The sequence below is a fragment of the Leucoraja erinacea genome, chromosome 5 (genome assembly GCF_028641065.1).
Source record: "Leucoraja erinacea ecotype New England chromosome 5, Leri_hhj_1, whole genome shotgun sequence".
Taxonomy (NCBI): domain Eukaryota; kingdom Metazoa; phylum Chordata; class Chondrichthyes; order Rajiformes; family Rajidae; genus Leucoraja; species Leucoraja erinaceus.
The window spans coordinates 1,396,203-1,415,343 of NC_073381.1; the positions used below are offsets into that span (position 1 = coordinate 1,396,203).

Genomic DNA, 19,141 nt, shown 5'->3' on the forward strand with positions numbered 1-19,141 from the left:
TCCACCACTTCCACTGGAAGCTCATTCCACACAGCTACCACTCTCTGAGTAAAGAAGTTCCCCCTCAAGTTACCCCTAAACTTCTGTCCCTTAATTCTCAAATCATGTCCTCTTGTTTGAATCTTCCCTACTCTCAATGGGGAAAAGCTTGTCCACGTCAACTCTGTCTATCCCTCTCATCATTTTAAAAACCTCTATCAAGTCCCCCCCTTAACCTTCTGCGCTCCAAAGAATAAAGACCTGACTTGGCCTCCACAGCCGTCTGTGGCAATGAATTCCACAAGTTCACCACCTCTGGCTGAAGAAATTCCTCCTCATCTCCTTTCTAAAGGCACGTCCTTATATTCTGAGGCTGTGGCCTCTGGTCCTGGACTCTCCCACCAGTGGAAACATCAGTTCGGTTTATTGTCACGTGAACCAGGGGTGCAGTGAAAAGCATTAGTTTTGTTGCGTGCTAACCAGTCAGCGTAAAGGGCCTGTCCCACGGTGATTTTTTTCGATGACTGCCGGCATCGTTGACGGCGTATCGGGTCACCGAGCGATTTGCGGCGTGACGCTGTGTGACGCAGCGGTGACGATGACGTATTGGCGCCCGGTGTTTTTTTCAAGTGTCGCAACATTTTTTTGTCGCTGCTGGATTTTGAAACGTTCAAAATCTTTTGGCGACACTGATATGACGCCGGCAGTCGCCGAATAAAATCACCAAGTGGAACAGGCCCTTAAGGACAATACATGATTACAATTGAGCCATTTACAGTGTATAGAGACATCCTCTCCACACTGTAGACAATAAAGCCATCCACTCTATCCAGGCCTTTCACTATTCGATGTTTCAATGAGGTGCCCCCCCTCATCGTTCTAAGCTCCAGCGTGTACAGACCCAGTGCCGACAAACGCTCATCATATGTTAACCCGGTGCACTTTCGAGTTCATTTTAAGATACTGTTATTTGTTTTTAAATCTCTGAATGGGCTCGCCCCGCCTGACCTCTCTGAGCTGCTCCACCCATACGCTCCTGCCCGGTCCCTCAGGTCAGCTGGTCAGCTGCTCCTGGAGGTACCGAGGTCTAGTCGGAGGCTCAGAGGGGATAGAGCCTTCTCTGTTGCTGCTCCGGCACTCTGGAACACCCTGCTGCTGCACATCAGACAGGCCCCCTCACTGTCCATCTTCAAATCCAGTGTTAAAACACATTTGTACCCCCTGGCTTTTGACCGTGCCTGAAACTTTGCTTCTGTTTGTGGTGTTTTTGATGTTTCTTTATTTTACATGTCTTTTCCTACTATTTCTTTTGATTGTTATTTTTGGTGTGTATTAACTTTTTTGTCAATGATTAGTGATGTACAGCACTTTGTTGCAACTATGTTTGTTTTTAAAGTGCTCTATAAATAAAATTATTATTATTATTATTAACCCACTCATCCCCATGTGGCCCCATAGATGCTGCTTCACCCGCTGAGTTTCTCCAGCATTTTTGTCCACCTTCCCTATATGGTTGGTGTACACAGTGTATTTTTCCTGCATTTTCAATGATTCCAGATGGGGTACTTGATTGCACTGTGGTTGTTCACCCTCTAGATTCACGTGAACTTGCTGCTGATGGAGGCTCGCATGCAGGCGGAGCTGCTGTACGCCCTCACCGCCATCACCCGCCACCTGACGTGAGGAGAACGCAGCCGTCTGTCGACCGAGGAGGAAGCTGCCAGTTCATCGGGACCAAAGGCAGCCAGTTGCCCCAACCCATCACACCGCACCGCACCGCATCACACCCACCCCGGGACAGGTGCTACCCCCCTGCTGCACTGTGGCTCAGCCTCTACCTACCCTGCTTACAGAGGAAACGGAGGAGCTGAGAGCAGAGGCGTTTGATCAACGCTCGTGGTTCTGCAAAAAATACACTGAACGACTATTGATAAGAAAGCTATTGTTCTTTCTGTGTAAAAAAAAAAAAAAAAAAAATAGACTGTGTCGTTGCTTAAAGTAGAAATAAAGAACTGCAGATTCCGGTTAATAAACAAAAGGACACAAAGTGCTGGAGGAACTTGGGGTGGTGCGAGTTGCGGTGGAGTTGCTGCCTCACAGCGCCAGAGACCCGGGTTCAATCCTGACTACGGGTGCTGCCTGTACGGAGTTTGTACGTTCTACCCGAGACCTCGTGGGCTTTCTCCGGGTGCTCCGGTTTCCTCCCACACTCCAAAGACGTACAGGTTTGGAGGTTAATTGGTTTCAGTAAAGATTGTAAATTGTCCAGGCTAGTGTGTGTAGGATGGTGTGAGTGTACGGGGTGATCGCTGGTCGGCGCGGACTCCGTGGGCCGAAGGGCCTGTTTCTGCGCTGTATCTCAAATGTAAACTCTGATCAGAGCCTCTCTGGAGAACATGGATAGGTAATGTGTCCGGTCCAACACCCCTTCTTCAGATGTTTCTCCAGCACTTTTGTGTCCTCTCGTTGCTAAAGTTAACTGGAGATAGTTTTATTTTGTTTTATAAAAGTATTTTGAGGACTGGGAGAATTTGTATTTGGAGGCCCATGTTGCAGCTGAGTTGTTGTTGGTGCCTCTGTATCTGCCAGTGAATATCTCCAACACTAAGCCGAGCTAAGGGTAGCTGGGACATTGTTGGCCGGTGTGGGTGAGTTGGGCCAAAGGGCCTGCTTTCCACACTGTATCACTCTCACTCTAAGATCCTCAAACGAAGGACTGCAGCCAGCTGAGCCTGTACCGTGACACACTGGGAAATGCATCTCAGTTTGACACGTAACTGATTTTGTATATATTTATGTTGCTGCATCTCTGTATAAATGTTTGGAAGTATTTCTGGAACTTGCATTTCTAGCTGTGAAACGACAAACAAGTCCCTTTTGTATTTGGTTTCATAAAAGGGTGAAGGAGAGGCGCTGCCTCACAGCGCCGGAGACCCGGGTACGATCCTGACCTCGGGGGCTGTCTGTGTGGAGTTTACATGTACTCCCCGTGTGACTGCAATTTCCTCCCATGTCCCAAAGACGTGTGGGTTTGTAGGTTTGATTACCCCTAGTGTGTAGGGAATGGTGACATGGGCTCGATGGGCCGAAAGGCCTGATTCCATGCTGTACCTTTTCACAACACTAATAATAATAACAATTCAATAATAGTGATGTATGATATGAGTGCCGTCTTCCTGAAAGAACAGTGAATGTGTAAATGTGGAGACGCATGGAACTGCAGATTCTAGAATCTTGAGCAAAATACAAAGTGCTGGAGGAACTCGGGTCAGGCAGCAACTGTGGGGGGAGGGTGGGGGGGGGAATGGAGAGCCGATGTTTCGGGTCGAGACCCTTCTTCAGACCGACCCAACCCCAAATGTCCACTGTGTACAAAATCACGAGAGGAATAGATCAGGTAGACGCATGGAGTCTCTTGCCCAGAGTAGGGGAATCGAGGACCAGAGGACATAAGTTTAAGATGAAGGAGAAGAGATTTCATGGGAATCTGAGGGGTAACTTTTTCACACAAAGGGTGGTGGGGGTATGGAACAAGCTGCCAGAGGAGGTAGTTGAGGCTGGGACTATCCCCATGTTTAAGAAACAGTTAGAGAGTTACATGGATGGGATAGGTTTAGAGGGATATGGGCCTAATGCAGGCATGTGGCACTAGTGTAGATGGGACATGTTGGCTGGTGTGGGCAAGTTGGGCCGAAGGGCCTGTTTCTACGCCCCATTACTCTATGCTGCCTCGTCCGCTGAGTTCCTCCAGCACTTTTGAGTTTGTGCATAGTTTGCATCAAAGATCCTATAGCGAGCAAGATAGATCACTCGACGAAAAGGACGTCGTACGGTCATGGGCAGATTTTCGGCCCCATTTCCGTAACCGGCTTCCGTCTCCGCGCCAAAGATCCCGTAGCGGAGCAAAGATACTAGTGCGGAGACGGAAGCCGGTTACGGAAACATCCTCGTAAAAATAAAAGTAAAAATGTATTAACACAAACTGCATGTTCCCCCGCAACTTTGATTACACTGCGAGTCGGGTTACTGAAATGGATGGAAAAAAAGGCCCACGTTCCGCTCCGTTGCGTACTACACGTCAGCCCATTGCATTTAGCAAGTGGTCTATCTTGCTCCGCTATAGGATCTTTGGTTTGTATTGCAGGGTCTGGCCACGATACAGTTTTACTATCTGGTTCATTTTTGCTCTTTGGCAATAATGTCTTCAGAAGCTATGTCTGGGAGCAGGTTCTGGTTGACTGGACAGTAGTTTTCAGAACAGTAGCAACAAATCCCTAATCTTTAATGTGATATTTTAACCATTAACAGTTTACCCAACAAAAAGCTGAGACATTGTGTTTACTGATCACTCACACGTGACTTAGAATTTCCGCATTGAACCTTTTGTATGTTCGTCCGGTTTTCATCAACAATTGTTATAAAAAATATTAAATGTTTTGGAAAAGTAATTATTGACATTTGAAATAAAACTGAATTTATAACCTGGCTGTTTTATTGGCACAGAAATATAGAACATAGAACAATACAGCATCAGAACAAGCCCTTTGGCCCACAATGTCTGTGCTGGATATGTCAAGATAATTGGCTGAAACAGAAAATAGGTGCAGGAGTAGGCCATTCGGCCCTTCGAGCCTGCACCGCCATTCAATATCATCATGGCTGATCATCCAACTCGGTATCCTGTACCTGCCTTCTCTCCATACCCCCTGATCCCTTTAGCCACAAGGACCACATCTAACTCCCTCTTAAATATAGCTGTACAGTCGTGTGTAGTCTCCTCAGTCACCCAAAGTCACCCAAATATAGCCAATGAACTAGCCTCAACTACATTCTGTGGCAGAGAGTTCCACAGATTCACCACTCTCTGTGAAAAAACATGTTTTTCTCATCTCGGTCCTAAAAGATTTCCCCCTTATTCTTGAACTGTGACCCCTTGTTCTGGACTTCCCCAACATCGGGAACAATCTTCCTGCATCTAACCTGTCCAACCCCTTAAGAATTTTGTAAGTTTCTATAAGATCTCCCCTCAACCTTCTAAATTCTAGGGAGTACAAACCAAAGAAGGGTTTCGGCCCGAAACGTCGCCTATTTCCTTTGCTCCATAGATGCTGCCTCACCCGCTGAGTTTCTCCAACACTTTTGTCTACCTATGTCAAAAATAATTGCTTATCTTCCTATACCTGATCCATATCTCTCCATTCCCTGCACCTCCTGTGCCTGTCTAATGCACTATGGCCTACTTGAAGTGATACATTTCTGGAGTGAACATTATTGCACCTCTGCTGAAATCCTTTGAAACGTTGTCACTGTTGAGTAGAGAATGCAGGCATTCTTGTCAGATGTTCGTTGCATCTATTGTACAAAAGTACAGCCTTCTGCTATCTATCGTAGAAAGAGACCGCAGGCAGAATATTCTGCAGCTCAGCAAACCCTTGGGCTTGCAGCTGCTTCCTGCACCACCACTTCCTGAAAGACGTTTGTGAAAAAGATAAAATTAGTTTGTCGCCTGCCTGTGTGTGGTGTGACGTTGCAGACAGATTTAAGCCCTGGTGTTGAAAGCAGATTCATATACTTGGTTGATTCTGAAAAGCGTCTAGGTTTAGGTTTATCATTGTCATGTGTACTGAGGTACAGTGAGAAGTTTTGTTTTGCATTCAGATAGTATTGTGCATAAATAGAAACATAGAAAATAGGTGCAGGAGGAGGCCATTCGGCCCTTCGAGCCAGCACTGCCATTCATTGTGATCATGGCTGATCGTCCCCTATCAATAACCTGTGCCTGCCTTCTCCCCATATCCCTTGACTCCACCAGCCCCTAGAGCTCTATCTAACTCTCTCTTAAATCCATCCAGTGACTTGGCCTCCACTGCCCTCTGCGGCAGGGAATTCCACAACTTCACAACTCTCTGGGTGAAAACGTTTTTTTCTCACCTCAGTCTTAAATGACCTCCCCTTTATTCTAAGACTGTGTGGCCCCTGGTTCTGGACTCGCCCAACATTTTTCCTGCATCTAGCTTGTCCAGTCCTTTTATAATTTTCTATGTTTTATATATAATACCATCAATTCAAACTCGAGTAAATAGGTAGTGCAAAGGGGGAAGAATGAGAGTGCAAAATATATCGTGTTCAAGAAGGAACTGCAGATGCTGGAAAATCGAAGGTAGACAAAAAAGCTGGAGAAACTCAGCGGGTGCAGCGTTGTCTCTGTACTGTACACTGGCAATGACAATTAAAATTGAATCTGAATCTGAATCTGAATCTATGAAGGGAAGGAAATAGGCAACGTTTCGGGCCGAAACCCTTCTTCATAATGAGTGCAAAATATAGTTCTCAGCATTGAAGCACATCAATTTGCACTTGTGTCCATTCTATTTTACTGGGCCTTGTATTTCCATCTCTCTCTCTGTGCTGAGTTTAGCTTGGAGATACAGATTCAGATTCAATTTTAATTGCATGGAAACAGAGACAACGAAATGCATTAGACAACGAAATGCATTAGACCACCGGACCCATGACGACCAGCCAAAACCCGTTCACACTATTTATATGTTATGCCACTTTCACATCCACTCGCTACATATTTACAGAGTGCAATTAGCCCACAAACCCGCACGTCTTTGGGATGTGGGAGGAAACCAGAGCACCCGGTGGAAACCAATGCGGTCACAGGGACAAGGTGAGAACTCCACACAAAGGTCAGGATCAAAACCGGGTCTCTGGCGCTGGGAGGCAGCAGCTCGACTAGCTGTGCCACCGAATGTTGGGTGACCTGGTGATGGTGGTAACGAGACCATTCCTCTTTCTAATCATGTGACTTTTGGGCCACCCCTATATCCATATAACCATATAGCAATTACAGCACGGAAACAGGCCATCTCGGCCCTACAAGTCCGTGCCGAACAACTTTTTTTTCCCTTAGTCCCACCTGCCTGCCTGCACTCATACCATAACCCTCCATTCCCTTCTCATCCATATGCCTGTCCAATTTATTTTTAAATGATACCAACGAACCTGCCTCCACCACTTCCACTGGAAGCTCATTCCACACCGCTACCACTCTCTGAGTAAAGAAGTTCCCCTCATGTTACCCCTAAACGTCTGTCCCTTAATTCTGAAGTCATGTCCTCTTGTTTGAATCTTCCCTATTCTCAAAGGGAAAAGCTTGTCCACATCACATTGTGGCACATTTAACATCCTGAAGCCGTGGTCTCCGGTAGGAAAGTGCCGATTCGGGCACTCCAAGCCGCGGATCGCGTTCGACTGTCCCGACATAGAAATTAGGCACAGGAGTAGGACATTCGGCCCTTCGAGCCTGCACCGCCATTCAATATGATCATGGCTGATCATCCAACTCAGTATCCCGTACCTGCCTTCTCTCCATACCCCCTGATCCCTTTAGCCACAAGGGCCACATCTAACTCCCTCTTAAATATAGCCAATGAACTGGCCTCAACTACCCTCTGCGGCAGAGAGTTCCACAGATTCACCACTCTCTGTGTGAAAAATAAAATTCTCATCTCGGTCCTAAAAGATTTCCCCCTTGTCCTTAAACTGTGACCCCTTGTTCTGGACTTCCCCAACATCGGGAACAATCTTCCTGCATCTAGCCTGTCCAACCCCTTAAGAATTTTGGAAGTTTCTATAAGATCCCCCCTCAATCTTCTAAATTCTAGTGAGTACAAACCGAGTCTATCCAGTCTTTCTTCATATGAAAGTCCTAACGTCCCAGGAATCAGCCTGGTGAACCTTCTCTGGTGACGGGAACCGAGGTCAGAGTTTCGAGCATTCCGACGAGAGGTACATCCGGCCGCCCGTAGCGGCGACTACGGAGGGCGTGCGGCCCCGACCACGGATGAAAGAAGAAGGACTGGCTGAACTTTGTTGCCTCCCACCACAATCAAGAATGCGGTGGTGCATGTTTGTGTTAAATTCCATTGTGTATTGTGTGGTTTTTTTTAAGTGTATCGCTGCTGGCAAATTCATTTCACTGCACCTTCGTTGGTGCATGTGACGAATAAATTTGACTTTGACTTTGATTAATTGGTGCGGGTTCCTTGGGTCAGTATGATGCCAAATCCAGAAATAGATGCACAACAAAATAGCAACATTCTGACTTGTTCTAAACAAAATGGTTCCACAGTTTGCGACCATTATGTGGACTTGATTGGTCTGGAAACGGAGTCACAAGGAATTGCCGATGCTGGCTTACAAACAAAAAAGACACAATGTGCTGGAGTAACTCAGCCAACATTATGTACATTGGACTTTGTCTATGGAACTGATGCGCTATAATGCTGAGAACTATATTCTGCACTCTGCATCTTCCACTTTGCTCCACCTATTGGACTTGAACTTCATTGTATTTATGTTTTGTATTATCTGATCTTGGGGCAGCATGCAAAACAAACCTTTTCACTGTACCTCAGTGCATGTGACAATAGTAAACATAAACTGTTCTAACTTCTCGCTGAACCTATATGCTGTCTTTAGGTGACTTCTGTCTGCCATCCCGATCCCTTTCCACCCATCATCAATTCCTCATCCCTCACCACAGAGTCATAAGGCAGGGAGACAGGCCCTTCGGCCCAACTCGTCCGTGCTGACCAGGATGCCCCACCTAAGCTAGTTCCACCTGCCTGCGTTTGGCCCATATCCCTCTAAACCAGTGGGTTCCTAACCTTTTTTTTTGTTATGCCCCACCCTAATCGACCTCCTCTAAAATCCTGATGCCCCCCCCCCCCCCCCCCATGTGGTGATATATAATTCTTATCATTTAAAAAGTGAACTCTGTTTCAGCTGAACAAGCTTAAAACGCCAATACCTTGGTTTAAACAAGCTTCAAAAGAACATGGCATCCATGAAAAAGAAAAATGAAATAAACAAAAGACAGTTAAAGTTCTGAGCAAGAAATTACTAAAAAATTGTAAAAAAAAACAAAAAACATTAGGTGGAAATTGCCCCCTTTAAAAATCAAATTGCCCCCCTGTGGGGCGTACTGCTGGGAACCACTGCTTTAAACCTTTTCTGTCCACGTACCTGGCCAAATGTTACAGTACTTGCCTCAACGACCTCCTCTGGCAGCTTGTTCCGTACACCCACCACCTTTCTTGAATCCATAACATTTTGGAATAAAATAAAATGAAACTTCGTAACAACTTTGTGGTTTTGTGGTCTCTGTGGCTGAGATACTTGTTTTCAATTTCCAGATTTATGTAGTTTTTTGTTACAATACATTGTGGAGAAGGGGCCCCACCGAGTCTGTGCTGACCAGTGACCGACCCCCACACACTTACACTATCCTGTACACTCTGAGGACAATTTACAATTTTACTGAAGCCAATTCGCCTACAAACCTGCGCGTCTTTGGAGTGTGGGAGGAAACTGGAGCACCCGGAGAAAACCCACGCAGGTCACAGGGAGAAGGTACAAACTCCGTACAGACAGCGCCCCGGACATAACCCACACAGGTCACAGGGAGAGTGGACAAACTCAGTATGGACAGCACCTGGACATAACTCACACAGGTCACAGGGAGAGTGGACAAACTCAGTATGGACAGCACTCAGACAAAACCCAGGCAGGTCACAGGGAGAACGTACAAACTCTGTACAGTCAGGATCTCTGGCGCTGTGACTCTACTGTTACGCCACTGTGCTGCCCTGATTTAATTAAGTGAATTTATTGTAGATTGTAGTGTCGTGCGGTGCAACATTTTTTGATTCTATATTTTTCTGCTCCATCACATCTTATATCTACTGCTCTGGGAATCGTTTATAATGAAGACATAAATGTAGAATTTTTATTCTGTTGTCAAACGAAAAATTGATATCCACATTAAATTAGATTGCCTCGTTTGAGCTGAAATTACTCATAATGTACAAAAATATATTTTGTTTTTCAACCTCGGTTATCATTATAGTTCAGACAGGTTCTGTATCTTACACTGTACATTAATATAACGGAAGCCACATACAAAGATCAGATACCAGCCCCCAGCAACCAGTGGAAGAATTACATCACTCAATTTAACAGTGTTAATTTCGGAAATTTGGAATAACATATTTTCAAGGCTCTGTGATTTTGTTGTCCATGGGGTAGATTAAACTATCAAGCAAAGTGCAAAACTCAAAGCATTTCTATCTGGATCTGGAACGGAGGTGTTGGGTGATAACTTCAATGTTCGCAACTGAAGGTCACATCTGTCAAGGAAATACAGAATCATGTTTTTTTTTTAACCACGCCACACCACAACATACGTTTTGGAAGAAGTGATGAGAGGAGGGTCAGTTCTGTGCTGGGGAGAAGGGCAGGGGTTCGAGGTGACTGTGATGCCGCTGGATCCTCTGCAATAGTTGTCGTGCCACAGGGACAAACTCCGACTCCCAGCAAACTTTGTGCTGCTCCACGAGTTGCTCGTCCGAACCATTCGTCTCCAAGTCCAAGGCTATTCCTTCGTCTGAGAAACAAAAGAGCAGGATGAGTAAAAAAGCCGGCTTTTAGGAAAAGGAAAGGAACTCCTCATCGGGTATTTTAAAGCAAAATCAAGTTTGATGTTATGTCAGATAAACAAAACATAGAAACATAGAAACATAGAAATTAGGTGCAGGAGTAGGCCATTCGGCCCTTCGAGCCTGCACCGCCATTCAATATGATCTTGGCTGATCATCCAACTCAGTATCCTGTACCTGCCTTCTCTCCATACCCTCAGATCCCCTTAGCCACAAGGGCCACATCTAACTCCCTCTTAAATATACCCAATGAACTGGCCTCGACTACCCCCTGCGACAGAGAGTTCCAGAGATTCACCACTCTCTGTGTGAAAAGGTTCTTCTCATCTCGGTTTTAAAGGATTTCCCCCTTATCCTTAAGCTGTGACCCCTTGTCCTGGACTTCCCCAACATCGGGAGCAATCTTCCTGCATCTAGCCTGTCCAACCCCTTAAGAAATTTGTAAGTTTCTATAAGATCCCCTCTCAATCTCCTAAATTCTAGAGAGTATAAACCAAGTCTATCCAGTCTTTCTTCATAAGACAGTCCTGACATCCCAGGAATCAGTCTGGTGAACCTTCTCTGCACTCCCTCTATGGCAAGAATGTCCTTCCTCAGATTTGGAGACCAAAACTGTACGCAATACTCCAGATGTGGTCTCACCAAGACCCTGTACAACTGCAGTAGAACCTCCCTGCTCCTATACTGAAATCCTTTTGCTATGAAAGCTAACATACCATTCGCTTTCTTCACTGCCTGCTGCACCTGCATGCCTACTTTCAATGACTGGTGTACCATGACACCCAGGTCTCGCTGCATCTCCCCTTTTCCTAGTCGGCCACCATTGAGATAATAGTCTGCTTTCCCGTTTTTGCCACCAAAATGCATAACCTCACATTTATCCACATTATACTGCATCTGCCAAACATTTGCCCACTCACCCAGCCTATCCAAGTTACCTTGCAGTCTGCTAGCATCCTCCTCACAGCTAACACTGCCCCCCAGCTTCGTGTCATCCGCAAACTTGGAGATATTGCCTTCAATTCCCTCATCCAGATCATTAATATATAATAAAAGCAACTCATCTCTGTGGCAAACCGAGAGAGCAAGATGGAAAAAGTTGCAAAAACAAATGATGGAACATAGAACAGTGCCGAACATGATGCCAAAAGACCAAGACCATGGGCTGGCGCTAGAGACCCGGGTTCGATCCCGACTACGGGTGCTGTCTTTATGGAGTTTGTACCTTCTCCCTGTGACTGCGTGGGTTTTCCCCGGGTGCTCCGGTTTCCTCCCACATTCCAAATAGATATAGGTTTGTAGGACAATTTGCTTTGGTGACGATTGTAAATGGATAATGCTAGTGCACGGGGATGGCTGGTCGGCATGGACTCAATGGGCCGAAGGGCCTGTTTCCGCGCTGTATCTCTAAATTAAACTCTGCCTCCGCATGGATCCATATCCCTCCATACTTTGCATATTTTGTGTTTAAAATCGCGAGAGGAATAGAGGCGAGATGCAGTCTCTTGCCCAGAGTAGGTGAATCGAGGACCTGAGCTAATAGGCTTAAGGTGAAGTTGAAAAGATTTAATAGGAATCTGAGGTGCTGCCTTTTCCCACAAAGGGTGGTGGGTGTATGGAACAAGCTGCCAGAGGAGGTAGTTGAGGCAGGGACTACGCTGTATCACTCTATAACGCTATAAACCTCCCCTGCGCCCTTTCCAGAGCCTCCAATTCCCTCCTGCAGTGGGGCAACCAGAACTGCACACAATAGTTCATGTTTTACCAATTAATACTACACTGCTCCCTATTCAAGGATAGCAGGGAGTTCCGCAGAATTATTTACTCTCTCCTCACTTTTATGATTTACAAATGATTAAATACTACAAATGAGTAGTTTCATCTCAACTAGGGCCAGAGCCAGTTTCCCTGTGGAGAGATTCAAAGGATAGGTTGGGGTGTGTTTGCGCTAAATTAAACACAAATATACTTTAGCTACCAGGATGGAAAAATCATATCTAATACTAGAGGGCATAGCTCTGTAGTCATAGAGTCATACAGTGTGGAAACAGGCCCTTCGGCCCAACTTGCCCACACTGGCCAACAATGTCCCATCTACATTCAGTCTGAAGAAGGGTCTCGACCCGAAACGTCACCAATTCCTTCTCCCCATAGATGCTGCCTCACCTGCTGAGTTTCTCCAGCATTTTTGTCTACCTTCGATTTTTTCACCATCCGCAGTTTTTTCTTAAACAAACGTCCCATCTACACTGGTTTCACCTGCCTGCGTTTGGCCCGAATCCCTCTAAACCTGTACTAATCATTTACCTGTCTTGATGTTTCTTAAACGTTGCAATAATACCTGTCTCAACTACCTCCTCCGGCAGCTCACTCCATACATCTTGTCTGTACCCGTTCCACCTTGACAACATCGTTCCTGTATCACGGTGCCCAGAACTGAACACAACACTGTAAATGCAGCCTCACCAACGTCCGATACAACTGCAACATGACCTCCCAACTTCTATACCCAATACTCTGACTGATGAAGGCCAATGTGAGAGGGGCAAAGTTTAAAGGAGATGTGCTGAGCAAGTTTAACAGTTGAATGACTGGCACACACTGACAGGGGTGGTGGAGGCAAATACGATCAGGGCCTTTAAGAGGCTTTAGATAGGCAAATGGATATGCAAGGAATGGAGGGGTATGGAGAGATGGAGTTAGAAACATAGAAATTAGGTGCAGGAGTAGGCCATTCGGCCCTTCGAGCCTGCACCGCCATTCAATATGATCATGGCTGATCATCCAACTCAGTATCCCGTACCTGCCTTCTCTCCACCTGCCTTCTCTCCCTCTTAAATATAGCCAATGAACTGGCCTCAACTACCCTCTGTGGCAGAGAGTTCCAGAGATTCACCACTCTCTGCGTGAAAAAAGTTCTTCTCATCTCGGTTTTAAAGGATTTCCCCTTTATCCTTAAGCTGTGACCCCTTGTCCTGGACTTCCCTAACATCGGGAACAATCTTCCTGCATCTAGCCTGTCCAACCCCTTAAGAATTTTGTAAGTTTCTATAAGATCCCCTCTCAATCTTCTAAATTCTAGAGAGTATAAACCAAGTCTATCCAGTCTTTCTTCATAAGACAGTCCTGACATCCCAGGAATCAGTCTGGTGAACCGTCACTGCACTCCCTCTATGGCAATAATGTCCTTCCTCAGATTTGGAGACCAAAACTGTACGCAATACTCCAGGTGTGGTCTCACCAAGACCCTGTACAACTGCAGTAGAACCTCCCTGCTCCTATACTCAAATCCTTTTGCTATGAAAGCTAACATACCATTCGCTTTCTTTACTGCCTGCTGCACCTGCATGCCTACCTTCAATGACTGGTGTACCATGACACCCAGGTCTCGCTGCATCTCCCCCCTTTCCCAATCGGCCACCATTTAGATACAAGATACAAGATACATTTAATTGTCATTTGGGCCCCTTGAGGTCCAAACGAAATGCCGTTTCTGCAGCCATACATTACAAACAAATAGACCCAAGACACAACATAATTTACATAAACATCCATCACATTGCTGTGATGGAAGGCCAAATAAACTTATCTCTCCACTGCACTCTTCCCCCCCCCCGATGTCAGAGTCAAAGTCAAAGCCCCCGGCTGGCAATGGCGATTGTCCCGCGGCCATTAAAGCCACGCCGGGTGGTGCAAGGTTGCACACCGGGTCTTGATGTAAGAGCCCCCGGCGTGCGCTCGCACAGTCCCGCGGCCATTCCAAGCCGCGCGGGGCGGTGATGTTAGGCCCCGCTCCAGGAGCTCTTCAACCCCGCAACTCGGGCGGGGGAAGTCGCCGTTGCGAGAGCCCTGAAAAGCGGTCTCCCTCCAGGGACCCGCGGGCTCCCGGTGCCGCCGTCCACAGACCTGCCGTTGAAGCCTCGGGCCGACTCTCCGGTCGGGCCGCAGCAGCAGCAGCAGCAGCAGCAGCAGCAGCAGCAGCGCTCCTCCACCGCTCCACCCGCTCCGGACTCGGCCAGCCCCGCGACGGTGACGGTGAGTCGTAGCACCAGAGTCCCCGGTCTCTTCCTGTTGGAGGCCGCTCCTGGATGCGGCCCCAACGACAACGGAAACCCAACGAGAAAAGGTCGGTTCTCCCGTGCAGGGAGAGATTTATAAAAGTTTCCCCCCCCCACCCCCCCACCCACACACCCCAACAAAAAATAAAAAAAACTACATAGAAACACAGACAGAAAATAATAAAACGCGGACAGACTGCAGAGGCCGCTGCTGACCAGAGTCGCGCCGCCTACCTTCAATGACTGGTGTACCATGACACCCAGGTCTCGCTGCATCTCCCCCTTTCCCAATCGGCCACCATTTAGATAATAGTCTGCTTTCCTGTTTTTGCCACCAAAATGGATAACCTCACATTTATCCACATTATACTGCATCTGCCAAACATTTGCCCACTCACCCAGCCTATCCAAGTCACCCTGCAGTCTCCTAGCATCCTCCTCACAGCTAACACTGCCCCCCAGCTTAGTGTCATCCGCAAACTTGGAGATATTGCCTTCAATTCCCTCATCCAGATCATTAATATATATTGTAAATAGCTGGGGTCCCAGTACTGAGCCTTGGGGTACCCCACTAGTCACTGCCTGCCATTGTGAAAAGGACCCGTTTACTCCTACTCTTTGCTTCCTGTTTGCCAGCCAGTTCTCTATCCACATCAATACTGAACCCCCAATGCCTTGTGCTTTAAGTTGGCTACATGTTCAGCACAGACAGTGGGCTGAAGGGCCTGTTTCTGGGCTGTTTAGGAAGGAACTGCAGATGCTGGAAAATCGAAGGTACACAAAAATGCTGGAGAAACTCAGCGGGTGCAGCAGCATCTATGGAGCGAAGGAAATAGGCAACGTTTCGGGACGAAACGTTGCCTATTTCCTTCGCTCCATAGATGCTGCTGCACCCGCTGAGTTTCTCCAGCATTATTGTGTACGTTCTTTTTCCGGGAAGTATCACTAAAGCAAACTAAACACCAGTCAGTGAAAAGATTATACATGACTACAGTGTAGGATAAAGGGAATTACGTTTAGTGCAAGATAAACAAATCTAGCCATCGCAGGCAACATCTCTTGGCCATTTGGTATGACTTCTCATTGAACCTTTTGTACCTAAATATGCAGAAAGGAGTTCCAATAGTTCCCCAGTCTCCTCTTCGCCAAAGCACAATGCAGCGATCGTTATTTTCTCACTGTAGTTCCAAAGTGTTTTGCAGACCAGACTGGCCAGTTGCCAGTCAGTGAGTCCAAAGTCTCTCAAGCAGTCAATTAACCTGGGAGCAAGAAAACACAGTGCTTAAAAAACAAGGGCGGTGTGGAATAGACTGTAGAACAGTACAGCTCAGGAACAGGACCTTGGGCCCACAGTCCATATCCCTCCATTCCCTGCATATCCATGAGCCCATCCAACTGTTTGTGAGATAGAAACATAGAAAATAGGTGCAGTAGTAGGCCATTCGGCCCTTCCAGCCTGCACCGCCATTCAATATGATCACGGCCACACCTGGAGTATTGCGTACAGTTTTTGTCTCCAAATCTGAGGAAGGACATTATTGCCATAGAGGGAGTGCAGAGACGGTTCACCAGACTGATTTCTGGGATGTCAGGACTGTCTTATGAAGAAAGACTGGATAGACTTGGTTTATACTCTCTAGAATTTAGGAGATTGAGAGGGGATCTTATAGAAACTTACAAAATTCTTAAGGGGTTGGACAGGCTAGATGCAGGAAGATTGATCCCGATGTTGGGAAAGTCCAGGACAAGGGGTCACAGCTTAAGGATAAGGGGAAAATCCTTTAAAACCGAGATGAGAAGAACTTTTTTCACACAGAGAGTGGTGAATCTCTGCAACTCTCTGCCACAGAGGGTGGTCGAGGCCAGTTCATTGGCTATATTTAAGAGGGAGTTAGACGTGGCCCTTGTGGCTAAGGGGATCAGGGGGTATGGAGAGAAGGCAGGTACGGGATACCGAGTTGGATGATCAGCCATGATCATATAGAATGGCGGTGCAGGCTCGAAGGGCCGAATGGCCTACTCCTGCACCTAATTTCTATGTTTCTATCATCCAACTCAGTATCCTGTACCTGCCTTCTCTCCATACCCCCTGATCCCTTTAGCCACAAGGGCCACATCTAACTCCCTCTTAAATATAGCCAATGAACTGGCCTCAACTACCTTCTGTGGCAGAGAATTCCACAGATTCACCACTCTCTGTGTGAAAAATGTATTTCTCATCTCGGTCCTAAAAGATTTCCCCCTTATCCTTAAACTGTGACTCTATCCTTGTTCTGGACTTCCCCAACATCGGGAACAATCTTCCTGCATCTAGCCTGTCCAACCCCTTAAGAATTTAGTAAGTTTCTATAAGATCCCCCCTCAATCTCCTAAATTCTAGCGAGTACAAGCTGAGTCTATCCAGTCTTTCTTCATATGAAAATCCTGACATCCCAGGAATCAGTCTGGTGAACCTTCTCTGTACTCCCTCTACGGCAAGAATGTCTTTCCTCAGATTAGGAGACCAAAACTGTACACAATACTACAGCTGTGGTCTCACCAAGACCCTGTACAACTGCAGCAGAACCTCCCTGCTCCTATAGTCAAATCCTTTTGCTATGAATGCTAACATACCATTCGCCTTCTTGACTGCCTGCATGACTACTTACCATGACACCCAGGTCTCGTTGCATCTCCCCTTTTCCTAATCGGCCACCATTCAGATAACAGTCTACTTTCCTGTTCTTGCCACCAAAGTGGATAACCTCACATGTATCCACTCTAAAGCAGTATATGCAGTTCTTTCCTATACTTTTGGCTGACTTTTGGTCTGAAGAAGGGTTTCGGCCCGAAACGATGCCTATTTCCTTCGCTCCATAGATGCTGCTGCACCCGCTGAGTTTCTCCAGCAATTTTGTGTACCTTCCTATACTTTGTCTTACATCAATTGGTACATTGTTCATAAAATTTGAAAATGTGTATATTGAACCTTGATGTTAATGCGGCACGGTGGCGCAGCGGTAGAGTTGCTGCCTTACAGCGCCAGAGTCCCGGGTTCCATCCAGACGGCGGGTGCTCCGGTTTCCTCCCACATTTCAAAGACGTGCAGGTTTATAGGTTAATTGGCTTTGGTAAAAATTGTAAAAATCGTCTCTTATGTATTGGATTGTGCCAGTGTACTGGTCGACACGGACTTGGTGGGCTGAGGGGCCTGTTTCCGCGCTGTATCTCTAAACTAGACTAACCTAAACGCTGAGCTCAGAAGTAAGACTGCAAAGTCATTTACCGCCATTCATTATTCATTTTACTGGGGTGGAGAATTGAGGCTTTAAACTTACTTTTTGATCCCTCCATCCTGTTTCAAAATGGGGCGCTTGCTTTTGTCGACGGTAAGGTTTATAAGCACTCCACAGGCAGCGAAACAGACATCTTGATGCTTGGCATCCAGTAGTGTGATCATGAATTTGTCCACTGAGGAGAAAAATCATTTTAAGTGACATATTTTTTATATGGTTTTGCTAATTATTAATGTCATGTAATTTAGAAAGTCCACGGCTACAAGATGGCGCCCAGGCCAGGCGACTCTTTGTGTGGTGGTTACAAGAGTGGGTCTGCAATCATGCATTACAACCCCTCCACTCTTTTACACCTCTACTCCAACGACAGATTCACGTTATTTCCTTCATCGGGTGTCATGTATCTGTAGATAAGACACAAAAATGCTGGAGTAGCTCAGCGGGATAGGCAGCACCTCTGGAGAGAAGGAATGGGTGATGTTTCAGCTCGAGACCCATCTTCAGACTGGTTAGGGTCCCACTTACACAACTTTTTCGGCTACTGCCGGCAGCCGTCACAGGTCGAAAAAAGTTTCAACATGTTGAAAATTCAGCAGCGACCAGAAAGACTCTACGACTCTTTGGGGACTGAGGAGACTACACATGACTATACAGCTATATTTAAGAGGGAATTAGATGTGGCCCTTGTGGCTAACGGGATCAGGGGGTATGGAGAGAGGGTATGTACAGGATACTGAGTTGGATGATCAGCCATGATCATATTGAATGGCGGTGCAGGCTCGAAGGGCCGAATGGCCTACTCCTGCATCTATGTTCTATGTTTCTATGTTTACAGGCGACACCCTGGCGACATGTCGCGGGGTGAAGCCTGTATGGTCGTGAGTAGTCGCCCAAAGAGTCGTACCTTGTTCTGGTCGCCGCTGGATTTTTAACATGTTGGAAATATTCGGAGCCCCGCTGCGACTATGACGGGTGCCGGCAGTCACTGAAAAAATTGCGTAAGTGGGACAGGCCCAATAGGGAAACGAGAGATGTGGACGGTGATGTGGAGAGATAAAGAAAAATGAATGAAAGATATGCAAAAACATAATGATGGTAAAGGAAACAGGCCATTGTGAGCTGTTTGTAGGGTGAAAATTAGACGCTGGTGTGACTTGGGTGGAGGAGGGAATGCCGGGGCTACCTGAAGTGAGAGAAATCATGTATCTGTACACTGTGGACGGCTTGATTGTAATCATGTATTGTCTTCCCGCTGGCTGGTTAGCATGCAATGAAAAGCTTTTCACTGTAACCTCGGTACACGTGACAATAAACTAAACTA

The 19,141-nt window shown here is 46.5% G+C and overlaps 2 protein-coding genes across 3 annotated transcripts in view; one reads left to right on the plus strand and one right to left on the minus strand.

Annotated features, from left to right (window-relative positions):
• Positions 1-1,992, plus strand: part of sesn1 (sestrin 1) — a 25,636-nt gene extending 23,644 nt beyond the window's left edge. For both annotated transcript variants that reach the window (XM_055634976.1, XM_055634975.1), the window contains exon 10: positions 1,576-1,992. In XM_055634976.1, coding sequence (XP_055490951.1) covers positions 1,576-1,662 — 87 coding nt within the window. In that variant the 3' untranslated portion in view covers positions 1,663-1,992. The remainder of the gene's footprint in view (positions 1-1,575) is intronic.
• Positions 1,993-9,573: 7,581 nt separating this feature from the next.
• Positions 9,574-19,141, minus strand: part of armc2 (armadillo repeat containing 2) — a 119,410-nt gene continuing 109,842 nt past the window's right edge. The window contains exons 16-18 of the mRNA XM_055634977.1: positions 17,863-17,995; positions 15,644-15,804; positions 9,574-10,435 (exon numbers count right to left, since the gene is read on the minus strand). Of these exons, the coding sequence (XP_055490952.1) occupies positions 10,263-10,435; positions 15,644-15,804; positions 17,863-17,995 (467 nt within the window). The 3' untranslated portion in view covers positions 9,574-10,262. The remainder of the gene's footprint in view (positions 10,436-15,643; positions 15,805-17,862; positions 17,996-19,141) is intronic.